At 38.8% G+C, this 21,970-nt stretch overlaps 1 protein-coding gene across 6 annotated transcripts in view; it reads left to right on the forward strand.

The window, feature by feature from the left end:
* LOC129259413 (protein mono-ADP-ribosyltransferase PARP4-like) overlaps positions 1 to 21,622 on the forward strand; it is a 75,194-nt gene extending 53,572 nt beyond the window's left edge. For 4 of the 6 annotated variants that reach the window (XM_064098561.1, XM_064098555.1, XM_064098556.1 and 1 more), the window contains exons 32-40: positions 1,928 to 2,011; positions 3,685 to 3,807; positions 5,781 to 5,855; positions 6,705 to 6,806; positions 8,350 to 8,578; positions 9,161 to 9,402; positions 10,065 to 10,121; positions 18,866 to 18,953; positions 20,002 to 21,622. In XM_064098561.1, coding sequence (XP_063954631.1) covers positions 1,928 to 2,011; positions 3,685 to 3,807; positions 5,781 to 5,855; positions 6,705 to 6,806; positions 8,350 to 8,578; positions 9,161 to 9,402; positions 10,065 to 10,121; positions 18,866 to 18,953; positions 20,002 to 20,192 — 1,191 coding nt within the window. In that variant the 3' untranslated portion in view covers positions 20,193 to 21,622. The remainder of the gene's footprint in view (positions 1 to 1,927; positions 2,012 to 3,684; positions 3,808 to 5,780; positions 5,856 to 6,704; positions 6,807 to 8,349; positions 8,579 to 9,160; positions 9,403 to 10,064; positions 10,122 to 18,865; positions 18,954 to 20,001) is intronic. The other 2 variants (XM_064098559.1, XM_064098558.1) reach the window with 2 other exon arrangements.
* The last annotated feature ends 348 nt before the right edge of the window (positions 21,623 to 21,970 follow it).

Here is a 21,970-nt window from a genome sequence, read left to right on the forward strand (position 1 = left end):
CTTATAATTTTAGTAGCAAATTACACTTTTGAAATGTATATCACGCTACATACATATAGAGAAGCTGCTCGTCTTTGTCGTGTTGCCGATCTTCATTTTGGTCACTATTCATCTTAGATTTCATGATCTCAAAGAGTTCAGTTCATGCAAATAATAATAATAATAATAGATGCAATTTATAAGGCGCCAAATCCATTAAAAATATAATGCTCAAGGCGCACAGGTGAAAAAGTGAAAAGAGTGAGAAAAAATAGCATATATAGAGGTGAAAAATAATATTGCTTAATCATGTGTATGCAGCATTGTACAAGTATGTTTTCAGTTTTTTTTTAAATAATTCTACAGACTTGGTGTCACGGATAACAAGAGGAAGAGAGTTCCAGAGTGAAGGACCCGCATGTATGAAAGCCCTATCCCCCCATTTTGATGTACATTTGGGAACAAACAGAAATCCTAAGTTTTGGGACCGTAAAGATCGAAAAGGGGTATAGCTATTAATGAGAGTGATATTGTACTGTGGAGCGGTGCCGTGAACACAGTGATAAACAAGCAAAAGAATTTTGAATATTACACGATCACTAATTTGCAACCAGTGCAGATCTTTAAGTACAGGGGTGATGTGGCTTGATTTGGTACTCAATGATATTATACGAGCAGCAGCATTCTGAAGTTTCTGTAAACATGAAATGGATCTGGGGCCCATCTTACAAAGAGTTATGATTGATCCGATCAATCACAACTATGGATGACCGGCAACATCAACAGCTTAAATGCAAATTTGTTCAAAATATTTTCTAGATATGATGTACAGTATCTTCAAACATTTACCGTTCTCTTGAAGATTCATTGTGACTCTCTTTGTTTACTAAAGAGATTGTGCAAACTTCTTGTAGAAGAAATTATGGTATGGATGGATTTCCATACGGCTGTGATTGATTGGATCAATCGTCAGTCTTTGTAAGACGGGGCCCTGATCATCTTAAATTATATGGAAATCCATAAGTGTCATATCTTTTTCTCCAGGAAATTTGCATGATGTCCTTTCTAAACAAAGAGAAGCACATTGAATTTTTAAGAAAAGGATGAGTGCATGAATATACAGCATATCTAGAAAATATTTTGAACAAAATAGATGTTGATATTGCTGGCTTTCCACAGTTGCGATTGATTGGATCGATCGTAACTCTTTGTAAGAAGATGGGGTCTACAATTGCATGGTGACAAGTAGCATTGAGTTTAACAATGACTTTATCATGAACTCGATGTTTGCTGCCACTATAGATACTTAGCTTAAAAGAAAAAAAAGTCATGAAACTGCATGGAACAAGCTTTTCAGTTGATGGGTGAGTCCATACTAGAAAAATCAGCCTGTTTCACATCATTTTTCAACCTGCTGTCCAAACAAACAAGAAACTTCAATTTGTTTTGTGGCAACAGTAAAATACTACTGGGTAGTCATCAGAAACTGATCCACAATGTGCTGCACTCGACCCAGGTGAGGTAAATGGGTACCGGTAGGAAGTAATTTCTCAAGAAGCTGTGTGCGCTGTGAACGCCTAGCTTAGCCGGGTAATATAGGAGCGCCTTGAGCACCTAACAAGGTGGATATGTGCGCAATATAAATACCCTATATTATTATTATTATTATGTAAGAAAAGTGACAACCAACAAAAATATGTTGTCCATGGGTGACTTAGAGGTGAAAATGCTGCGTGTCATGTGGGACATTTCCTAGTCTTGTACGACACACAACTATTTTCACCTTTAAATCACCCATAATTAAACATTTTCAGCTACCTGTAAGAGACTAGAAATTGTTGTTGAACTGTCCTGTACGACAAGTATTGAATCGCCGTAATGTGGATTTATGGTTTGTAATTTCTTTGAAATGCACCTCCCTAATTCTTGTTTCCCTTTTTCATTTCAGGGTGGTAAGGGACTCGATAGAGACGAGGAGAAAGAGCAAAAACAAGAAGAAGTATTACATGTAGATGTACAATTTGGAGATTTTGTAAGTATTTTATCATTTAATATTGTACTCTCTTGTATGGTTCTCAGACGACTAATTCTGAGAAATTTTAGGTGCATTTTACCTCACTGATTTTACAGGAGATTTTATTTCATCTAAGATAAAATGGGTCTGTGGTATAGTCGTTAGAACACTTGACTCTTAGCCGTAAGGTTGCGAGTTCAAATCCCCGCTCTGCCATTGTCTCCTCTTTGATAAAAAGACCCGAGAGTAATTTTTGTTGTCTATATGGTCAGCCACTATGACTGATTAACCTAGACATAAAGTAATCGCTAGAGGGTATTCATTTGTCTCGCAATCTACTATGGTCAACAAGGAAATTTGTGATCACTCTCGCAAAAAGTGTTCACTAGCTTACAAGTTCACGAGCTTTCGAGTGCCGCTGCAACTCTTTATCAAGTGACGAAAATTATCCGATAACGTAGTCTATTTCAATCCCCAGGACCGTACGCATGAACGCCGGAACAATAGGTGGGCACTGATCCGTTGTGTGATTGGTCGGGCGTTTCACCAATCAGTGCGTCGATGTACGGTGCGGCCGGTGATCCGTATTAGCAAATAAGCCTGAGGTATATGCAAATACGCCTCGAGTATGATGCAGCGGCACTCGAAAGCTCGTGAAATTGTAAGCTAGTGAACACTTTTTGCGAGAGTGATCACGAATTTCCTTGTTGACCATAGTAGATTGCGAGACAAATGAATACCCTCTAGCGATTATTTCAGTCCGCAATAATGAACCTATTTAGTATTACACATAAAGTGTTAATATAGATAATTGGTTTTATACCAGCTTGGCATAAAGCTGTTCTGCCGAGTTCCTACCGGAGTTACCATCACAGGTCTCCTCATACCACCCATGTTTAACCCTCACACTTCCCATGTGGGTTAGGGTAGCCATTATTTGCAAAATGAAAGTTTATTGCAATGTGAATGGTCCGTATTCTGAAGTTGGGTTTAACTTAAACTCGGGTTTTAAGTTGTGGTTTAAGTATGGAGAGCCAATTGCTACATAAATCACTAACAGTAGAGATATTATACTTCAGCTCATTTGGCTCTCAAATCATTCATAATTGTCTAGGAAGTATAAAAAGATTGTCGTCTTCACCATCGATGAATCATGAAAGAGCACAGTAATCATAAGAAACATACAACTTAATTTTAAAAATTGATACTTTTGGCTTCCCATACTTAAACCACAACTTTAAACCTGAGTTTAAGTTAAACCCAACTTCAGAATACGGGCCAATGTGTTCTACCCAAAGCCCAGTGCACACTACACTATCCTTTGCGATCCGATTTTCAGAGAAATTTAGCATTTGATAACGATCAATGATTCTGGTATGAATACTTAAATCAAAATTCCTGTCTATTTTATGGCTTCCTGTGGGAAGTAACTTCTGAAGGTTTCCATGGCGAAGTCAAGAAAAATAGTGTAGTGTGTTTCATGGTACATCATCTTTTGTAGGCAATTGTCGGTCCTGAAAATTACCACCCAAACTCTTGTCATTCGCGTGATAACTTGAAAACCATTTTATGGATCTATGTCAAACTTGGTCCTAATTTGCACCCTCACGTCCGGCCATCATGAGAGGGCATGGTAGTCATTACATTCAGTGACATATATATTTTCCTGTGTATTTCATTCTCTTTCGTAGACTGCGATGTGTGAAGAAACAGCGCTTGAAGGAGAAGAAGACGAGTATGAGTATATGGATTTTTTGTGTAACATGGCTCCTGCTCTTGAAGGGAAGAAAGACAGTGTCCAATCAGATCTGTTGGTAAGCAATCACATGTGTCACTAGGCTTCTGCCACTTAGAACATCACCATCCCAAGACCTGGGCCCCGTCTTACAAAGAGTCACGATTGATCCAATCAATCATAACTCTATGGAAATCCATCAGTGTCATAATTTTTTCTACAGGAAATTTGCAAAATGTCCTTTGTAAACAAAGGAGATCACACCAAATTGTCAAGAAATCAATGAATTTATGGATATACATTCATATCTAGAAATTTTTTTGACTTTGCTGGCTTTCCATAGTTGCGATTGATCGGATCAATCGCAACTCTTTGGAAGACGGGCCCCGGAAGTACCTCATATACATGTAGTCCCAGCATTCTTGCCTGTGATGCAACATTGATATTATATGAACAGGCTTTATTTGTGCAGTGGTGCAAGATTTCCCATTAGCATAAGTATAATGAACTAGTCCATGAAAGGTTTCCTGTAGGAATAAAAGCAAATTCAGCTCCTAATCGTAATGACTTTATGATCGGCTGTGATTTTAAGCCGATTTATAGAAGTCTGACCGCAAGGCTTGCAGCAAAGCAATTTTAGTATGACTAGCATGATGCCAAACTTCAATTAGAATAATTTCACCTCTTGATACTTTTATTTGTAATAGTTTAGTTTAGTTTAGTTTTAACGATGTTGTAGGACTAAGCCTGTTTATCGATCAAAGTAGAATGTCTATTGCTGCTCTCCTTCAGACAAAATTAGATGCGCTACTTATGTTGGCAGGGAGGGGTGGCAGGGGTATCGTAGACAGCAAAAAATGCCATGAAAACACACGAGAATCGAAAATCACTCAAAATCTTAGGCAATCTTCTCCCAATGCTTATCCAGTCTATTCTTAAATGCAATCACTGAACAAGCAGTAACTACGTCTTCTGGGAGACTGTTCCACACATCTATCACTCGGTTAGCAAAGAAAAACTTACGCACATCAAGACGTGAATATCTTTTCTCTAGCCACCATCTCTCAGACAGAAAAGCTCAGAACTTGTATCATACATGTAGTAACCATGCAGATATTTGTACACGTCAATCATGTCACCTCTTTTACGTCTGTGACTGAGTGATGCGTGAATGCTAGTTGTTAAAATTTGTGCTGTAGTCCGATGGTATACTGTACGGCATCATGTTTTCTGTCCATCCGTCCGTCCGTCCCCTTTTCATTTTCGTGATAACTTAAGAACCGTTTCATGGATCAACTTCAAACTTGGTCTTATTATGCACCATATGTATAGGCATATACAGACGTCGTGAGAGGGCATTGTATTTATCACAATCAATGATATATTAAAAATTATATTTTTAATACATTCTAAAAATTCAAATCCAAAACATAGAAAGGAGCGGCTGATCTTTGTTGTGTTGCTGACCTTCCGTTTGGTCACCATACAGCTTAGATTTCATGATTTCAAATAATAATAATAATAATAACGGCATATTTACCCAGGGTAGCCACTTCAGTTCCGAAAACTTCAAACAGAAAACTGTTCTCCCAGCGGGCCCTGCTATTATTATTACCCCGGCATTAGCACGGCTACCTTGATCGGGTGCTCGAGCGTTCGAGGAATTTCTTCCTACCGGGTACCCATTCACCTCACCTGGGTCGAGTGCGGCACAATGTGGATAAATTTCTTGCTGAAGGAAACTACGCCAAAGTTCATGCAAATGAAGTAGATCTGGATCTGAGTCCCTACGACACACAACATTTTCACCTTTAATTCCCCCATAATCAAACATTTTTTGTTGGTTATCAGTTTTTCACATGACTACCCACCATAACTTTTTCATTGACAAAACAGAAAATGTTATTGCTCAAGCATTCAGCTAAGAGACTAGAAATTGTTGTCGAAATGTCCAGTATGACACGAATGGAATTGCCCTAGTGTGGATTTATGGTTATTTGTAGTTTCATTGAAATGCACCTTCTTAATTCTTGTTTCCTTTTTTCATAACAGGGTGATAAAAGTTGCAATAGAGACAAGAAGAAAAAGCAGAAAGAAGAAGTATTAGAAGTACAGTTCGGAGATTTAGTAAGTATTTTATAATTTATTGTACTTTCTTGTATGGTTCTCAGAACACCAATTTGGAGAGATTTTAGGGTATTTTATCTCACTGATTTTAACAAAGATGACATTTTTATTTGATCTGAGATAAAATGGATCTCAGATCCCCCCCCCCCCTATCAAGGTGTTTGACCCTTACATTACCCTTGTGGGTTTGGGAAGCCGTTATGACACTTTGCAAAATGAAAGTTTATTGCAATGTCTCAGATTAAGGTTTGTTTCATTGTGTTCTATTCAAAGACCAGCACACACAGTTGCGATCCGATTTTCAGAGAAATTTAACATTTGATATGATCATTCCAACCCATAAATTGTTAACAATTAATGTTTCCAAAGAGAGGTATGAATACTGAAATAAAAATTCCAGTGTATTTCAAGGCTTCCTGTAGGAATAAAAGCAAATTCAATCCCAAACTGTAATGACGTCATGATTGGCTGTGATATTAAGCGGATTAAGGGAATTCCGACCGCAAGGCTTGCTGCAAAGTGATTTTACTATTCTTAGCATGATGCCAAACTTCAATTAAAATAATTTTACCTCTTGATACTGTCATTTTCAATGCATAATTGCTATTTGTTAAAAATCGTGTTGTAGTCAGATCGTATATTGTACGGCATCAATGATGTTCTCGGTCCATCTGTTCGTCCGTCCCCTTTTCATTCTCGTGATAAATTGAGAACCCTTTTATGAATCAACTTCAAATTTGGTCCTTTTCTGCCCCCTCATATACAGACATCGTGAGAGGGCATGGTATTTATCACATTCAACGATATATTATTTCCCTTTTTTATTTTTTTCATTCCCTATTGTCGTAGGATGAATGTTTTGATGCTCTTGAAGAAGAGGTCTTTAAGTCGGTTTCAAGGGTTAATTTGGTTCCTGCGAAGGGGAAGAAAGACAATGTCCAATCAGATTTGGTAAGCAATCACATGTATCTAAAGGTAAAAGACAGTAGTTGCAGCAAACAATTATTTCATGATAAAGTCTTTTAAATCAAGGTTAATTGTCAAAATGTTATCATACATCTAGATCTGGTACATTAATGATTTGTAAAATCATGAAATCTTAGCTCAAAATCAATAATTCTGATGATCACTTACAGGGAAAAGCATGTGTGGGTCAGTGTAGTAATATTGCTTTGACAAATGCTCGACATTTGATGGGATTCCGTGCATATTTTGCTCATTTCTCAGCAATTATGTATTTTCTTCCAGAGATATTTGGCACATATTTATTATTTACAGACACTTTGGTGGTAATTTTATTGGATTCTGTTTGAATTCATTTTGAGATTGTTACCACTACTGGTATTTGTCTTTAAAGTCACAAGGTCTCTGCTGCTTTGAGCATCACCATCCCAAGCATGTATCCACCCAGCATCTTTCCCAGAATGCAATGTTTATATAATATACAAATAGCAAATAGGCATGAGTGCGATGGTGCGAGATTTCGCATGAGGGGTGTTAGCCTCGTTGAATAGAGCTTTTCTTTCCCCGAATGCGTAATCTTGCACCATTGCACAAATAAGAATATTTGCTATTTGTGTTGTACAATGCCTCGGAATTTAGCGAAAATATTAAAAAATCAGGAGTTTTTCCCTGCAGTAATCTATGGGGAAAAGGGAGCAAAAATATTGAAAGCAAAAAGCAAAATCCCACAAGCGCACATGAGCTTGGGCAGCATTGCGCATTTAGCCAGCAGGCTTATACGCGTATTGCACCTTCATTTTTACTGAGCGCAATGAATTAAATCGTATTGTGATGTGATCATCTCCTAAAGCCGTGCAACGGTACATTTTGGATGGTTCGTCTTTAGTGCAACGGTACGAATGTGTGACATTCAGCATCCCATTTGCTTGCTTACAACAAACTAAGTAGGCGTTGTACATTATTGACTGGCTTTTAGGGAGATACCACACATGTATACAGTTTATTTCCCAAAGTTGTCTTAAATTACCCCGAGTTTTCATGAGAAAATGCATATTTTCATTCTAATCCGTCAAACATTCATGCAACAATATTTGTTGTATAACGCCTGCTTAGCTTGTTGTGTGCAAGCAAATGGGAGGCTGACTGTGGACATCCATATCATTGCACACATACTGTCCAAAATGTACTGTTGTATGTGACAATATTCATTTGCGCTTAGTAAATAAATGCAGGTCCAATATGCGTATTGTCTACTGGCCAAAACTGCACTTCTGACAGATAATTATGATTGAGGGATTTTGTTTTTTGCTTTCAATAATTCTTTCATCATATTCATAGTTTAACATAGGAAAAAGTTGATTTTCGTTCATGTTTTCGCTAACTTCCGAGGCGTTGTACAACAAGTATGCTTTTTTATGCAATTGTACAACATTTTCAGTTGCATTCGGTGAAAGAGAGAGATATGATCCATCACTATTTGGGATAGCATCCGAAAGGTGGGATGTAAGATCTTGTGTGCCTCCTTTTTCAGTTGATATTAGATGGAGGAAGTTCAGAGGAATCTGATGATGATGATGATTATGAGTTCGGCTTATTTGACGAGGAGGCTGAGGAGGAGGAAACCGAGGAGGAGGGGCGGGGTAAGAGGCGTCAATACAGGACACTTAGGACAGCGGAAAGGAGGAGTTTGAGAAGGTCACGCTCAAGGTCACGTTCAAGGTCACGCTCAAGGTCTCATTCTGATGGAGAGGAAGTAACAGGTGAATTTAGTTCTGCTATTAGTTTCACTCAAAACCGTGTCTTCCTTTCTCGGACCAGAAAATGGAAACACTTGTAACTTCATTTGATGAAGTACAATCATGTAGAATAGTAAGCTTATGGTAGTAATATCCATCTGTATAGCGCAGCTACTCCATGCGGATAGTCTTCTGCGCTTGATATCACCCAGGCTGTATTGCTGAGCCACCATATACCCTAAAATATAGAGGCATTCAAGGAATTATTCCTACCAGGTACCCGTTCACCTCACCTGGGTCGAGTGCAGCCAATGTGGATGAATGTCTTGCTGAAGAAAATTAACGCCTGGAGTAGGATTCAAACCCACGACCTGCTGATCGAAAGGCGAGTGTCAGAACCACTGGACTGTGATGCTTCCGTAGAGTACTATTTACCAACTAAAAATTCCTAACTGTCGGAGTTTCCCAATTGTGTTTATGTATTTCGTCTATCGTGGCAAGTTTATGGTTGTGTGCTTCCAAAATGATACAGCTTTTGAAGGCTTTAAAGAATATATGATGCATGTGCATACTCACTTTGGTGATCAATTTCGTTATCATTTGCAGTTGAAGAAACGAGATCTCGCGTCTACACCCGGCCGCATGAGTTGGGGATGTGGCAGAGGGCCTTGTGTACTGGAAACATACCAGAGTCTTTCAGTGGATGGACCACGGGGGAGCTCTCCGTTATAAAGCAGGCCGTGAACGATTACATGATGACCCTAGAACCCTTTGTGGTTCCTGTTATAGTAGAGTCGTTACCGGACAAGGACACTCTGGAGTCCTTGCTTGTTATGGATCTCTTCAGCGTAAGCACTATGTACATTTCTATACTCGTATCAGCTTCGATTCCATGCTAGAAAAATCAGCCATTTTCACAACATTTATCAACCTGCTGTCCAAACGAACGAAGAACTTGAATTTGCTTTGTGGTAATATTAAAGTACTACTGGGTAGACATGCAAAAAACTGACAAACAACAAAAATATGTCGTCCATAGGTGAATTAGAGCTTAAAATGTTGCGTGTCGTACGGGACATTTCTGCGTCCCGTACGACACACAACATTTTCACCTCTAATTTACCCATAATCATATTTTTTGTGTTGCTTATTAGTTTTTCACATGACTACCCACTTTAGCTTTATCACTGACAATTTTTTTTTTTTATTGATTAAGCATTTGGCTAGGAAACTTAAAGGAGAAATTGTCAAAATGTCCCGTACGACACGTATGGAATCACCCATTAGTGGATTATTATTTTTATTTTTTTTCTTACATTGAAATACAAGATATTGCATTGCAAGTTGTGTACATAAGCCTTTGGAGAATTTCAGCGCATCTTGCAATACGATCTGATTTTCCATGTGGGCAAATTTATGCAGAATAAAATACATGTTTTACCACACCAGTTATGGGCCTTATATGATAATGTGCATTAATGAAAGTCATTTGATTTTTTCTTTGTTGCAGTGTGTAGACAATCCAGATGATGATGATGACGCTAGTTCCAGTGATGAATGGGAGCCTGTAAGTATAACGAGTTAAGATGTTGTCAAAACAAATATTTGATTGTTATACATGTAAATTCGATATCTAAAGGTATAATGTAATTCTTGTCATATCTGAAGAACCTTTTGTGGTATCAACTTCAAACTTAGTTCATGTGGGCATATTGGAGTGACAATGACCTGATTAGAGTTTGGGGTCAAATGTCAAAGGTCACATATAATTGAGCTGTATGATTGTCAAAGTTCGCCAATACGTGCGTTTAATTAGGACACTAGTATCGGAATGCGATGCGTCCATGCGTATAATGATTCGCTGTCGCTACGTTAGGGTTGAGAGTTTTTCGCGCCACGTTGGCAGAATGCTAAAAGCCGTGTACAGGAAAGGCCGTATACGTGTGTGTGCAGGGCAAGTGAGACCAGGGCGTGGTGTAGTGGGAAGTGAGGTGAAAAGGCTATGGAGATTTCTTGTCAGAATGCAATGTTTTCCAGTTTATTAGCCGTCAGAACCAAGTCCCTACAAGGACCACGCCAACGCTGTTCTGCGGGGTTTCTACTACACTTTTGTTTTGACGAGATAAACGTAAGTTGAACTGGCTTATCATTCAACCTATATTAATTACATGCAATTGCTGTTGAAAGGTTGGAAGCATTTAAATATTGTACCCTGAAATTTAACTTAAATGCTCATTTGTTCTATATACATGTCAGGATTTTCGACAAGTTATCACTATAGTTATTTTTGTCCAAAGGTGACGAATAAGTTTTACTACTGAACTGTAAATGCGACGTATGAAAAATAATAATTACTACTGTCACAAAAAAAAACAAGACATGAAATATTCAGTTTTCTATGTATCCCTTGATTGGGTATAAAGTATGTATACAACATGTATTGTGATTTGTGTCGTTGATTTTTTTTTGGAGAGAAAAAAAAACAATTCTATAAGTATTTTTTTTTCTTATTTTATATTTCCTTAACTGAGAGATAAATAGAATATAGAATATTATGTAAAAGAAGAACTAATAGAAACAGTAATTCCCATTTCCACAGTCTCACACCTTGGTAAGCCTGTGATACCAGGCCGCCATTTGTGGAACCAGTTTTGTCTGCAGGATAAATGACTGGAGGAAATCTTCCTCGGCACTGCGATTGAGGAATTCGACCATCACTTGAAGACGTCGTAGCCCACGATAAGCTGACAAGATCGACGTCATGCCAACGGCAGAAAAAAATGATATTAAATCATCCACAGACTGCTACCTGTATGTATTCATCGCGAATGTGACTCTTTAATACTGCTGTTAGTTTATCAAGAAAATGCATTCATACTTCAAAACAATTGTATTTTATATATTCTTTTCTATGCAAATTAATTACAACGAATTCCAAATGTTTGAATCATTGTACTCTTTTTTAAACCAAATCTTGTTTAAAGGTGAACCTTACGGTTGTATGGAACTATTGTGAATTATCGAGATTTGTTTGTTTGTTGTGATCAAATTCACCAGGTATAATCTATTGTTTCTCCAAAGAGTAATAAAGATGGTAATTGGTTTTACCTAGTTTATAACCATCAAACAACTCTACAGACTTATTTAATACCTGTTTGTATTTCCCGAGACTAGTGGTGACAATTTGGCGACCACGAAGGGACCTCTATTTTTTCAAATTATATGTCAACCACTGGTAGTGATTTTATTTTTGGTGATACAACTTGTTAGATATTCATTAGTATAAGACGTTTGCTTTGATATACATGAACGTTTGGTATGTGGTATGATAAAACAATGTTTTGAAATTTTCTTGGTATAGGACATGTAAGTAGTGGATCGGTAGAGAGTGCAGAGCTGGCGAAAACTTGGTTCGAGTGGCGGCTTGGTTCAAGAACGGCGGTAAGTGTAAATCTTAATTATTAGGCTAGTTTAGATTTCAAAATGGAAGTCGAAAAACTCGCTAGCATCGGGGAATCTCTTGGCCTGAGAGGTACGGAGTTACGATCTTTTATAGAAGTAGAGCAAAATCGGGCACGAGAAGAGCGCATGCTCGATCGTGAGAGAGTGAAGGAAGAACAAGAGTTGGTTAGGTTGCAAATGGAGCTAGAGCGTTCGAGAGGTGAGAGAAGCGAGGAAACACTGAATGAAAGTAGAGTGCATGTACGAGCACCAAAATTGCCTACATTCAGCGAGGATAGGGATAATCTCGATACGTATCTTAGCAGATTTGAGCGATACGCATCGGCGCAATCCTGGCCACAGGCGTCATGGGCTACTAATCTGAGCGCGCTTTTGACAGGCAAGGCATTAGACACGTATAGTAGACTGAGCGATACTGAAGCGTTAGATTACGATACCCTAAAGAGGGCGCTCTTGAAGAGATATGACATTACTAGTGAAGAGTATAGGAAAAAATTGCGATCAGCAAGGCCGGACTCCGGAGAAAGTGCGAGCCAATTTGTTTATCGAATGAGAGTTTATCTCAAGAAATGGTTAATACTAGGTGGATATCAGGAAAATTTAGATAATATGAAGGAATTAGTTCTCATAGAACAGTTTTATGATAGTTGTTCAAGAGAAATGGCGATGTTCATAAGAGAGCGCAAACCTCGTAGCTTGGATGAGCTTTCAGAGATAGCGGATCGCTTTATAGAAGCTCGGGGTGGGTGGCGTTTGACCAATGTAAGTCACAAACCTCGAACTGAGAACTCACGTCCTGACTTTCGTTCTAAGATAACAGGTACACCAGAGGCGAGGAAGCAGCCGCCGTCCCAGGACAAACAGACCAACCGACCAAGGCGAGAGGGATGTTACGTCTGTGGTAGCAAAGGACATTTCGCTCGGAACTGCAATGAGAAGAGACAGGGAAGGCTTGCTGCTGGCATGGTAGAGTTGGCAGAACCACAAGGGTCATCGGGACGCGGCTACGCTGGTCTGGGACCACAGCCCCTGATGTCGTCGTATGGGACGGCCGAGATGCAGACTAGGACAGAGGTAGAGAGAGGGGATCACCACACTGAGGAGAGTAACTTCACTCTTGATATAGGTGAGGCAGCATGTCTGTTAATTGATTCATGTATCCCGTGCCTTGAAGCAGGCAGGGCAAACCGGTCTCAGGAGCAAGATTTACCGGTAGTGAGTGTGGCATGTGAGGCAAAGTCTGTGCGTTCAATGCCAGTTGTCCGAGGTCTTGTTAATGGAGTTTTAGTGGAAACCCTCCGAGATAGTGGAAGCACAGCTGCCCTGGTAAAAGAGAAGTTAGTAAAACCTGGTCAAATGACGGGGAAACAGCGACTGTGCCTATTGATTGATAGGACGGTTAGGAGATTCCCACTGGCGCGTATACATGTAGATACCCCCTACTTTACTGGGGAATTGGAAGTTCTGTGTGTTAGTAATCCAATTTACCCTTTGATTTTAGGCAACTTAGATGGAGTCAGAAATGCTAGCGATCCTGACTTAGATTGGAAACCACCAGAGCAAGGGACCATATCTTATGCATTGGCAGCAGAGACCAGACAACAAGCCAGAGAGAGATGGAAACCTATAAAAGGATTGAAAGTACCTGGACAGTTGACCGAGGTAACTCCAGATGGATTTAGGAAAGCACAGGAAGCTGACAAGACACTGGATAAGATTAGACAACGGGTTGCGGCTGAAGAGGTCAAGGTAAGCCGTAATGGGAATAAGTCTTCGTTCAAGATGTTGAATGGTGTGCTCTACCGTGATTTTCAAGACTCAAGGGCAGCAGCCGACGTCAATACTCAGTTAATAGTTCCGCAGCCATTAAGGAAGCAGGTTCTAAAGCTGGCCCATGAGTCAGTCATGGGTGGACACTTAGGAGCGAGCAAGACGGGTGACCGGATCTTAGCAAATTTCTTCTGGCCGGGGATGCACCATGATGTAAAGTTGTTCTGCAGGTCATGTGATTCTTGCCAGCGTTCTTTTCCCAAAGGGAAGGTGACAAAGGTGCCCCTCGGCTCAACACCGCTAATCGATGAGCCGTTTCATCGCGTCGCAGTAGACATAGTTGGCCCGATTGCTCCAATCTCGTCGAAAGGAAATCGATATATCCTCACCCTCGTAGATTATGCGACGCGGTATCCGGAGGCAGTGCCCCTTAGGAATATTGATACATCCAGTGTAGCGGAGGCACTGTTGAGTATATTTTCACGAGTGGGCTTTCCGAAAGAAATGCTCACAGACAGGGGTTCACAGTTCACCTCCGGTGTCATGAAGGAGGTGTCTCGTCTACTGTCTTTAAGGCATATCATGACTACCCCCTACCATCCTCAATGTAATGGTCTCGTGGAGAAGTTCAATGGTACACTGAAGAGGATGCTAGTGAAGATGTGCGAAGAACGCCCCAAAGACTGGGACCGGTACATTGATTCTTTGCTGTTTGCATACCGGGAGACACCCCAATCTAGCACCGGCTTCGCACCTTTTGAGCTCTTATACGGACGGGTGGTCAGGGGACCACTGTTGATACTACGTGAGTTATGGACAAAGGACTTTGATCATCCTGAAACCAAGAGCACCTACCAATTCGTTTTGGATCTAAAGGAGAAGATGGAAAAGACCTGCGAGATTGCTCAACGAGAACTACACAAATCGCATGAGAAATACAGGAAGAGCTACAATAGAAAAGCAAAGAAACGCTCATTTAAAGTAGGTGATGAGGTATTGGTTCTTCTTCCGACTGACCATAACAAACTTCTCATGCACTGGAAGGGTCCATTCCGCATTGTCCAGACCCAAGGACCTTTTGATTACAGAGTTGATTTGGGTAAGAGAGTGGCAACCCTCCATGCCAACCTCCTCAAGCAGTATCTACGACGTGAAGCTGAGGAACCAGAGCAGACGAATGCGGCTGTGGTGGACTTGGTTGCGACCTCAGTTATTGAGGACGAGGATGACTCAGAGGTTGGTGGGAACAACAATGGTAAAGGTACTGGCAAGATTATATCATCGCCTAGCCCTCTACTACCCCTTCCCAGTTTGCACAGAACGCAAACATACTCAGATGTTCAAGTATCTAAGGAACTTTCTGATGTGCAGCACAGACAAGTGTCCTCCCTTCTTCGAGAATTTGATGACATACTCACTGATGTCCCAAGTCTTAGTACAGCTGGACATCATGACATCCAGCTCATCCATGACGTGCCAGTGAAAAGCCGACCTTATCCATTGCCTCATGCTAAAAGGCAAACCGTCAAAGATGAGATAAGGGAGATGTTGGCTCTCGGAGTGATTGAACCATCCTGCTCTCCTTACGCTTCTCCAATCGTCTTGATAAGCAAAAAGGATGGTAGTGTTAGGTTTTGTTGCGATTTTAGGAAAATAAACGCCATCACTGTCCCAGATGCAGAGCCGATACCGGACCAAGAGGAAATATTCGCCAAACTCGCAAATGACAACTTCTTTACCAAGGTCGATCTTACAAAGGGGTATTGGCAAGTGCCGCTAACGGAGCAGGCAAAGCCAATAACTGCCTTTGTAACCCCCGATGGACTTTATCAGTTTACGTCCATGCCATTCGGGTTGATGAATGCACCCGCCAGCTTCAGTCGCTTGATGAGAACAGTCCTCAGGGGTCTTGAATTTGTCGACAATTTCATTGACGACATCCTCGTGCACACACCTACCTGGGATCAACACATAGAAGCTCTGCGATCTCTGATGGTAAGACTGAGGGAGTCGAACCTCAAGGCAAAACCAAAGAAGTGTTTTGTTGGATTTGCAAAAGTCGACTTCTTAGGACACCAGCTGAGTAGAGGGTATCTCAGACCACTCCACAACAAAGTAGAAGACATTCAGACGGCTCCAAGGCCAACTACGAAGAAAGAGCTACGGTCGTTTTTGGGATTGGCCGGCTACTACAGGAAGTTTGTTCCCCACTTCGCTTCAACTGCTGTCCCTCTAACTGACCTGCTGAAGAAGGGGAAACCAAACATGCTTGACTGGGACGAGGTACATGAGAACGCGTTCACCAGTCTGAAGGTGATGTTGACCAAAGAACCCATTCTTCACTTGCCTGATGTGAACAGACAGTTCATCTTGAGGACCGATGCATCAAACAAAGGAGTCGGGGCAGTTCTCCTACAAGAATTTGATGGAGAGAAGTTCCCGATAGCATATGCTAGTAAGAAGTTACTAGTTCGGGAACAAGCCTATTCGACAATCGAGAAAGAATGTCTTGCGGTTGTTTGGGCTGTGCTTAAATTCGAGACCTTTCTCTTTGGTAGAGAATTCATACTCGAAGTCGACCACCAGCCCTTGTTGGCAATTCAGAAATCTAAAGTAGCTAATGGGCGAATCCTTCGTTGGGCGTTGGCTCTCCAACAGTACAAGTTCAGAGTCGAAGCCATCAAGGGGCAAGAAAATGTTGGCGCAGACTATCTGAGTAGGGTGTAGGATGCAGAGTCTCAATATCAGACACTAAGGCGTTTAGGTTTATTTTTTTTGCTATGTCCTGTTTCACTGTTTTACTTCTTAAAAACTATATAATTCAGGAAATTTTTCCCTTGAAAAATTGTCTTAAGGGAGGGGTAAATTGTCAAAGTTCGCCAATACGTGCGTTTAATTAGGACACTAGTATCGGAATGCGATGCGTCCATGCGTATAATGATTCGCTGTCGCTACGTTAGGGTTGAGAGTTTTTCGCGCCACGTTGGCAGAATGCTAAAAGCCGTGTACAGGAAAGGCCGTATACGTGTGTGTGCAGGGCAAGTGAGACCAGGGCGTGGTGTAGTGGGAAGTGAGGTGAAAAGGCTATGGAGATTTCTTGTCAGAATGCAATGTTTTCCAGTTTATTAGCCGTCAGAACCAAGTCCCTACAAGGACCACGCCAACGCTGTTCTGCGGGGTTTCTACTACACTTTTGTTTTGACGAGATAAACGTAAGTTGAACTGGCTTATCATTCAACCTATATTAATTACATGCAATTGCTGTTGAAAGGTTGGAAGCATTTAAATATTGTACCCTGAAATTTAACTTAAATGCTCATTTGTTCTATATACATGTCAGGATTTTCGACAAGTTATCACTATAGTTATTTTTGTCCAAAGGTGACGAATAAGTTTTACTACTGAACTGTAAATGCGACGTATGAAAAATAATAATTACTACTGTCACAAAAAAAAACAAGACATGAAATATTCAGTTTTCTATGTATCCCTTGATTGGGTATAAAGTATGTATACAACATGTATTGTGATTTGTGTCGTTGATTTTTTTTTGGAGAGAAAAAAAAACAATTCTATAAGTATTTTTTTTTCTTATTTTATATTTCCTTAACTGAGAGATAAATAGAATATAGAATATTATGTAAAAGAAGAACTAATAGAAACAGTAATTCCCATTTCCACAGTCTCACACCTTGGTAAGCCTGTGATACCAGGCCGCCATTTGTGGAACCAGTTTTGTCTGCAGGATAAATGACTGGAGGAAATCTTCCTCGGCACTGCGATTGAGGAATTCGACCATCACTTGAAGACGTCGTAGCCCACGATAAGCTGACAAGATCGACGTCATGCCAACGGCAGAAAAAAATGATATTAAATCATCCACAGACTGCTACCTGTATGTATTCATCGCGAATGTGACTCTTTAATACTGCTGTTAGTTTATCAAGAAAATGCATTCATACTTCAAAACAATTGTATTTTATATATTCTTTTCTATGCAAATTAATTACAACGAATTCCAAATGTTTGAATCATTGTACTCTTTTTTAAACCAAATCTTGTTTAAAGGTGAACCTTACGGTTGTATGGAACTATTGTGAATTATCGAGATTTGTTTGTTTGTTGTGATCAAATTCACCAGGTATAATCTATTGTTTCTCCAAAGAGTAATAAAGATGGTAATTGGTTTTACCTAGTTTATAACCATCAAACAACTCTACAGACTTATTTAATACCTGTTTGTATTTCCCGAGACTAGTGGTGACAATGATGATCATCTTAAAACTCGGCTCATTTACATGTACAAGTTGCATTTGGGAGCATTAAAGCAACAATTGTGGTATATTTATATAATATTGACTGGTCTTGAGGGGAACATCAAATATATTGCCAGCAAAAGAATCATATTGGCCCGAGTCTTTAGACGAGGGCAATATGGGTCTTTTAAGGGCAATATATTTGATGTTCCCCGAAAGAAGGGCAGTCAATATTTTTATTATCATCCAAATCAGATATCTAGAGCAAAAATCATGATAACAGTGATATCTTTTAAGAATAGAGTTCTGTTGTGTCATGATAATGTCAGTGTCTAGGCTCTGCACTTTACCATTATGACGTACTTGCAAGCGCCCATATCCAGCGTTGTCTTTATTATGACGTAGATCGTTGGTGCGTGGAACATTATGAAGCGTATCACTTCATTCGCATCCTCAAATGCCCGGATGTGAGACCAGGGAAAATACAAAGGTATATTTTGCGTCGTCTCTGCATGCAAAGTCAATACGCGCATTGAGACCGAGGAAAATACAAACAATATACCTATCCCTTCCTGATAATAATAAAATACAGGGAAATACGGTTTTGTAAATGACCAGCTCAGATGTCTGATACGGGTGATATTTGCTCTTATTGTATTAATACTATCGTGGTAACAAGGCTAGGCAGCCAATAAAAATGGGCCCATATTTTTTTTTGTAATAAAGAAATTGTTATGCATCATATAAATAGATAATTTGTGGCATATAGAGAGATTGTTTTGAGTCATGTAAAGTTATTGTTTTCTGTTTATCATATTTTCAGGAACTGCAGTTATTCTTCACTCTTGGTAAACATGTAAGCTTTGTGAAACTGTTTGGCCTGCTCAAGAATGCAGGCATATACTCACTTGGTAAGTATACAATAAAGCATATCTATAGTAGTAGTAGTAGTAGTATGGTAGTAATAAACTGGGTTCCAAAAGAAACTGATCAAACTTTACAAGGGCACTGCACAAAATCAGGGTTCCCAGGGAAATCAGGGAAAACTATTTAACTTTTTTTTCCCAGTCAGGGAAAAAAATAAGGGATTTTGATTTTTTTGAATACCTCAAATCAGGGAAAAATGCCTCAAATGATGGAAAAAATCAGGGAATTTTGATTGGCCCAAAAGTCGAAAGCACGGAAGTCAGTCAGACTCTGTTATATTTTGTTGCATATCAAAACAACATCCATTGAATGACTGGTTTAATGGTGGTACTAATTAGTTTTACATTATTGTTTTTATACTGAAAATAAAGTTATTCACTGCAACAATTTAGAAAACATGTGAAACTGGGAATGGGTTTAAATAATTATCAGGGAATTTTTAAACTTCATCAGGAAAAATCAGGGAATTTGTTTTCTTGAAAAGCTGGGAACCCTGAAAATCCACTCAGTCAGTAACCTTTACTATTAAAGCACATGTCAATAATTAAGCGATTGGCTCAATCACAGAGCGGCTATAGCCCCTCCCATCAATTGGTTTCAGAATCCAAAGTCACGAAATGGCAACAACAAAAAAAGACCAATGAATATGAGATGGGATTAAACAAACTTCCCAGTTTATTACACACTGTCTTCACGGGCATGTTTTTAGGATTCGCTCAATCACAAAGAAGGTACATCAAAATGACTGGAGCAATCACACAGTCGGACAGCCACATACAAACCCTCTAATGTCCCAGGAAAAACATGAAGAAAAAAGGAAAAATATAATAATGCTAGTAACAAACAACATATTTAATATAATCTAGCTCCATTATTAAGAGACAATAAAGAAGAAAGAAATAGTATTCTTAGTATTATCATTTTCTACTTTGAATTTGTTCACTTTGAGAATTTTCTTATGAAGGTTAAATGCTTATACTTGTTTATTTTTTGCTTACATCTCTGCCTTCTTTTTCATATTGTGCATCATAGGAGAGAAGATTGGTGCCAAACTTCTGAGAGTGTTGATGGTGTCTCTGGTCGTGTGTTGTGCCAAGAAACTGTCATCTACCAGGCCCACTGGTCATCTCAACCTCAACCAGCTCACCCAGTACATTCAACATCTGGAGATCGCACGAACAGATTCCTGGATTGAGGTTGCTTCTCGGATGATTGCAGACTAGCTATGCTCACCATTGTGATTGTAAGGATTCCTGGAGAGAGGTTGCTTCTGAAATAATTGCAGGATAATGTTAAGCTCAGCACTGTGCTTCTATGAAATCCTGGAGAGAGGTTGCCTCTGGGATAATTACAAAGTAGTTAAAGATTTCGTTTCAGAGAGGCTGGGGTAGGAACCACCTCCCAATATGTTATGCACAAAAAGTCATGATTCTACTTGACTTGAGCATCTTTCATATCTTTTTTATTTGCTCAAAAATAATGGAAATCTTCAAAATTAATTACGTGTAGTTTGAAGTCAGGTTGTGATCAAAATTGTGTTACCAATTAATCACTTTCTCCTGCTCATTGAAATAGTAGTATGAAGTAATCTTAGATAATTGCCTTTAAAAAAATTCTATGCTTCTTTATGAAATGAAAACTTATTATCGATATGGTTATTTTATCAGATGGACTAATTAGTTACCATTAATAAAATCAATCACATTTTCCTTCTATTGTTGACAAGTGAGGCACTGAATGTTTTGTGATGCCTTACCAGATGATTCATATTTCAAGCCTTATGAAAAAAATTACATGTATTTGAAATGTCCATCCCAAATTATGTTTTTGTCATGCATTACATTAGAAAACCCACACCGATACGGATAAGTCTGTAGTGCAATTACATCTTGGTAAAGATTACCAAAATTGCAAAGATAATTGCTCTTATCTGGTTATAATCTCAGATCAGAGTTAGAAAATATATTTTTTAAAAGGAGAGAACTATAATGATTAGATATTTTCTTTCTCTCTATACTATATCTCTCTGTAATGCATTTCACAAAAGTATAATGATAATGGTCAGTTCTTGTATAGCACAAAACACATTATGAATAACATCTCTATGCGCTTGCAAAGAACTTGGATAGTATTACAAAGGATGGTTATATTTCATGAAAATATAGTTAAGAGGTAACAAATTAATTTATCAATTTATCAAAAAAATCAATTGGCATTGACTACGCAATTTCTTAATAACATACTAATCGTTTGTTCATCAGTTGATGCTATTGCCCTTTCAGGTTTGAAGGTTTGATTTTTGTGTATAGTTGTCGGACTTGTTATTTTGATAGTGGAGATGTATACTTTTGAAATATTTCATCTTGTAAATATTAACATGTTTGGTCTGTCAGTTAGAGTTGGCTTTATTGTATTATTGTGTGAAAATAGTCTTTTTGTTTACCTTACAAGTAAATGTCATATAATTGGAATCGATACCCAATTTATAAGAGTTCCTTTCCTTTTCATTTGAATAACTTATGCGAATACACGCCAAAGTGTGTTAGAAAATATATGATTATATATCTTTATTTATGGAAATTATACATGAAGAAATTAGCTAAGCAGTCCATTTAAAAATGGTTATTTTGTTGAAATTGTTATTTGTCTGTAGAAAAAAAAATCAAGCTTTCATGCAAAATATTTTGAAGATATATTTGTAGTATATTGATAGAGGGAAATATATTTAGCTAAATGGTGCAATGGTGATGTGATTCTTGATGCTATAAACATAAATATACTTGCCTATAGATGATAGTGTTATGGCAATTTGATGATGTAATTAACAAATTAAAGATATATATTATTATTTTAATACTTTATTTAATTGTATAAATCATTTACAAGCACTTAATGTTTTCTGTATCATTCTTAATTGGTTAAAATCTCATTTTCATTTACTCTCATGCAATTGAATATATCAGAATTCAATTGCATAATTGTTAAATAAGTAAATACAAGT

This window comes from Lytechinus pictus, chromosome 4, assembly GCF_037042905.1.
Source record: "Lytechinus pictus isolate F3 Inbred chromosome 4, Lp3.0, whole genome shotgun sequence".
Lineage (NCBI taxonomy): Eukaryota > Metazoa > Echinodermata > Echinoidea > Temnopleuroida > Toxopneustidae > Lytechinus > Lytechinus pictus.